The sequence below is a fragment of the Mytilus galloprovincialis genome, chromosome 9 (genome assembly GCF_965363235.1).
Source record: "Mytilus galloprovincialis chromosome 9, xbMytGall1.hap1.1, whole genome shotgun sequence".
NCBI classification, from domain to species: domain Eukaryota; kingdom Metazoa; phylum Mollusca; class Bivalvia; order Mytilida; family Mytilidae; genus Mytilus; species Mytilus galloprovincialis.
In genome coordinates, this window is record NC_134846.1 from 48,282,632 (window position 1) to 48,287,566 (window position 4,935).

General features: G+C 31.8%; 1 protein-coding gene across 1 annotated transcript; it reads left to right on the plus strand.

Moving 5' to 3' along the window:
* The first annotated feature begins 854 nt into the window (after positions 1-854).
* LOC143045174 (uncharacterized) lies at positions 855-4,128 on the plus strand. The gene is made up of 4 exons (XM_076217516.1): positions 855-1,282; positions 2,264-2,364; positions 3,168-3,262; positions 3,610-4,128. The coding sequence occupies exons 1-4, from the start codon at positions 927-929 to the stop codon at positions 3,829-3,831; spliced, it is 774 nt and encodes a 257-aa protein (XP_076073631.1). The 5' UTR covers positions 855-926; the 3' UTR covers positions 3,832-4,128.
* Positions 4,129-4,935: the final 807 nt, after the last annotated feature.

Genomic DNA, 4,935 nt, shown 5'->3' on the forward strand with positions numbered 1-4,935 from the left:
GATGTTATTGTTACAGATCAGCTAAATTATCTATAGTAAAGGATCCTACAAATTAATGTAAGATACAGTCACAGAAAATAATTATATTCATAAGTACGTCTGAGTCAGTGACAACCCTACAACAGATGTCCGATGGATACATCTGTTGTAGGGTTATATATATATATATATATATATATATATATGTACGTCTGAGTCAGTGACAACCCTACAACAGATGTATCCATCGGATCGCCATCAATGATGGTGATACATGGCTGTATATATATATATATATATATATATATATATCAAATGTTTAAATCCTGTTCTTTTGTTAAAGAAATACTCAGCTTCTCAATGGTCAAAATAAGTGTTTGCCAAACAGCTATATATCTAATGACATTTTTCGATCAAGTTTGTGGTTAAAGTATTATGAACTTTTTCTTTGTTTACCAAAGGGTCAAAGCAAATATTTTGTCAAAACTTAATGAAAATCAAACAGTCAAATTAATCTGAGTCAATGTGTTTGTTATCCCCTTATTTAAAAACAAAATGTTTAGACTAGAAAAACACGTACAAAACGTCTTTAAGTTTGCATTTCAATACTGATTAGACTGCATATTTAGGCGGTAAATGATTCGTAATGCATTACTAATTACTAACGACCTGACTTAATATTTTATAAGAAGGTGTTAATATTTATGTAATTGAAGATGACGAAAAAACATACCCGGAGAAAATCTATGATTAATTGAATGCTATTGGCGATAAAAATCTTGTACATATCGTTAACTGTCCATATCTCAAATCATCAAATTGTCACATTTTCTGACAGTTGTGACGTGTTTCTTCCCATACAAACATATTACACATCATTTTAACCCAAAATCGGTATATAAGCTAATCAAGGTATTTCTTCATTCATTTTCAATTTTCGTAGAAACATGATACCCATTTTCGTTTTTGTCTATTGCATTTGTGGCTTAAATGCACAGCAATTTGGACAACAAGGACAGTTTCCAGGCCAACAAGGACAATTTCCAGGTCAACAATTTGGACAACAAGGTCAATTTCAAAATCAGCAATTTGGACAGCAAGGACAATTTCCTGGCCAGCAATTTGGTCAACAAGGACAGTTTCCTAATCAATTTGGCCAGCAAGGAATAATAGGCCAAAATGGATTTCAGAATCAAATTCCCGGACAGTTTGGTCAGCAAGGATTTAATGGAGTAAATAATTTTGCACAAAATCAACAGTTTATTCAGCAAAGTGTTGGTAATCCAAACAGTTGTCACGTAAGGTACGTAACCTATCATTGTAGTCCTGTAAAAGTAAACGAAGTCCGACTTTTTTCATGATACTTGTTTGTCATAAGATGTACTTTTTTTTTTTTATATTTTTGCAACATAAAAGCCAATAGGATAACGCGAAACTGAAACTGTTTGAAAAAAAAACGATTCAAGTTTCCCTAGTAAAATTATTCAGTTTTTCTTTTAATTGATTTTATGACTGTTTTGAGGACTACGTCCTTTCCAAACTTTTCTTATGATCATGTTTTCCCTTCTTTATGAAAACGATAACACTTTATATAACTTTACTTTTTTTAAAACAAAGGTTCTGTATACCTATTTGTGTTTAATTATGTCACCAATACACTACAAACTAGTATTTTGACCCTTAGATGTTTTCAACATCTATGTTGATACATAAATAGAATTACAACAGCAGTAAGAATTGCCACAATATCTAAGATGTTTTTTTCAAGGCTAATATATTCTTAGTGTAATTTAAATTAATAGAAAATGTTAGAATCTTCATTAAAAAAAATAGTTTTCTGCTGTTCCTTCCAAAAAATATTCAAAAGAACTAGAAAAAGATATAAGACATGGTTTGTTTATTCCAGTAAATTGTAGTTTAGTCATAATAGTTTATTATTAATTATTGTCAAACAGTAGTACCTTTTACAATTTTATGATTATTTTTGTCAGGAGAAAGTTATTATTATTTACCATTTTTTTCTGATAATTTAAGAGGAAATAATTGTGACAGGACTGGGGGCCTTCAAATCAATGCCAAAACAAACAAGATTACATGTATCATAACCCGAATAATTCAGTTTTTATATTCCGCTGATTTATCATTACTCTTTGAAGGAGCGATCTATTACGGGGATGGACTGCATTTTTCGGGTGAAGACTATCATTGAAAACTAAACAAAATGACTACGAAAGAAACAAAAAATTAAATGAATATAGTTATATAATGTATTGTTATATTACAGAGGATGTGGAATTGGACAACAATGTGTTTACAGAAGTAACGTGGGTCTGCCTTATATATGTCCTACATGGATTCCAGTCCTCCCATGTCAATGTATTCCTGGTAAGTCAGATTTATTCATTATTTTGTTATGATCAACACGACGGGTTCCACATGTGGAACAGGATCTGCGTACCCTTCAGGAGCACCTGAGATCACCGCCAGTTTTTGGTGGAGTTCGTTTTGCTTAGTATTTTTCTATGCTGTGTTTTGTGTACTTTTGCTTGTCTGTTTGTCTTTTTCTTTTTTAGTCATAGCGTGGTCAGTTTATTTTCGATTTATGAGTTTGAATGTCCCTCTGGTATTTTTTGCCCCTCTTTTATAATATTTATAAAACCAAAAACAATGAATTGTTGATCAATTTTACGTCGTAGAAGTGGATAAGCTGAATTTATTCCGTTGAAGAAAAATATAATGCTACAGTTTATGTGAATATCACAATTGTTATAAATATTTGAATTGTCAAGAACAACTGTTATGTCAAATTAAATAAAAATGGTGAAGAACTGTATGCTGCCTTCTGTATGCCATTTTTTGCCTGTACTATTGACGTAAATACTATATCTTCAAGTGTATTTATTTCATAAATATTATGTGGACACGAATCTTACGGTCTCGGTCGACATTCTCTCATTTATATTGAAAAAGAGTTTTTAAAATTTCATTTTTTTTATGTATTATCTAATGATTACGATGCAATTGAAATGTCTTTCTACACGTTCTTCTTCTTTCTTCTCACATAAGATTTAAGACTACTTGAACATAGAATATAATAACACTTTTCTGAAGAAATACGAAAAGTGATATATTCATTCTAATGGTTTATGAAATTATCAATTTGAACCAATGTTCCTATATTTTAACAGGCTGCAGGGCCCAGAATCAGTTTATACAAGTTGGACAAACAAAACAGATCGACACCTGCGGTAATAGATGTACTTGCAATACACAAAACGGACAGGTAGGTTCATAATAAATCAATCATTTTGTCAGGTCAAAAGTACAGACTTAGCAATGATAGTGTAACAACTTAGAAGATCTCAAACGAAATGCTATACATATATTAAAATTTAATTTCAAAACTTTTTTTTATTTACCTAATTTTCAATGGAAACAAACTATTTTGTTCACTTCTCTTCTGAACCAAATTGGCTTTTCCAAAGAAATAATTTTAAATCTAACCATGAATTAAAAAAAACCCACCCTCATACCCAAACAAAATGAATGATCGGTGTCTTAGAGATACGCTACATATAGACCTAGTCCTACAAGTGTTTATGTTTATTAATATTTCGTTTCTTATTTCAGGCGTCGTGTACACAGATTGCTTGTAATCAAGCCAGCCCTGGAACACAACCACAAACTATTGGCACGATTCCAGGTGTTGTCCCAGGGGCTATTCAGGGAGGTATTCCTGGTGCTATTGGTGGTATACCTGGTGCCATTGGTGGTGTACCTGGTCAGGTCGGAGGTATACTTCCAGGTGGTATACAAGGTGGGCCACAGGTTCCAATCGGAAAGAAAAAATAAATTTAAAACAAGAACGGAAAGTACCAAGTATATCGCATAGAGTTAAATCAAAAGACTAGCCATGAGCCATGGAGTATCGGTACATAGTGTATACAGAATATATGAGCAGAGAGAATGAAAAAAAAACCCATAGTTGTATAATATGATACAAAAGTCCCATAATATAATTTGCTTTTTATACTTTCACTTTAAGTTTACTTTGTTGTATAAAGTATTGTATATATTGATAATTTGATTTTAAACAGAAAAAAACCTTGTTTTTTTTAAAACATTTTAATAAAAAAAATGTGAAATTAAGTTTTATATTTATATTGATTGATTGATATATCAAATGCGATTGATACTTCAATATGAGGTTTGAATTTAATTTAAGATTTCAACTCAAGAAATTCTGTATGGAATGGTATCGGCCGCTGGGAAAACAAATAAAAGAGTCCTGGCAAGACGATAAACACATTGACATTTATGTGTTCTTAAGGTAACCTAGCAAAAGTGTCATCTTGCTACTTGCCATCTTGTCACCTTGCCAGATCCCGCCAAATGAATATGTCTATAACACTCTCTTCCCGAACAAAACGAGTTACTTCTGGATTCTGAAACAGAACAAAGCGGATATCACCAGGAAATAACTTTCAGACGAATTTCAGCTCTTTTCATATTGTTCAAGAAAACGACAAGTGAATTCTATCTTGACTGCATGCACTAATCTCTTTTCTTAAGTTGTTATATTAGAATTGCAATTACAAGGCCATGAATTTTAAAGATATTACGTACACCTGAAATATCTCGTTTACGCGTAGAAATGATAGTAAAGTGCCATTTGTCACGTGACAAAGTTCCTCTCCATACCAATGAGAGGTTTTGCATTAACAAATGCAAACGAATGAGCTATTACCTTATTTGTTCAATAAGCTCCATTTTTTTTATTACACCCTATAATCGGTTTAACCAAAATTAATTGTTCAAATTTGAAGAGATAGATAATATCTTAGATTCTATTCGACTGAGGGTTTTTCCAGTTTATCCCTGGCTGGCCATACCAATGAAAAACATACCCTTGTTGTAATCAAACGTTTTGATTCCTTGAAGTTCTCTTCTCTTAGA

Coding starts and splice junctions, on each gene's coding strand:
- LOC143045174 (XM_076217516.1), top strand. CDS start 927: ATGATACCCATTTTCGTTTTTGTCTATTGCATTTGTGGCTTAAATGCA. Junction 1,283..2,263: donor CCAAACAGTTGTCACGTAAG/GTACGTAACCTA, acceptor GTTATATTACAG/AGGATGTGGAATTGGACAAC. Junction 3,263..3,609: donor GCAATACACAAAACGGACAG/GTAGGTTCATAA, acceptor TTCTTATTTCAG/GCGTCGTGTACACAGATTGC.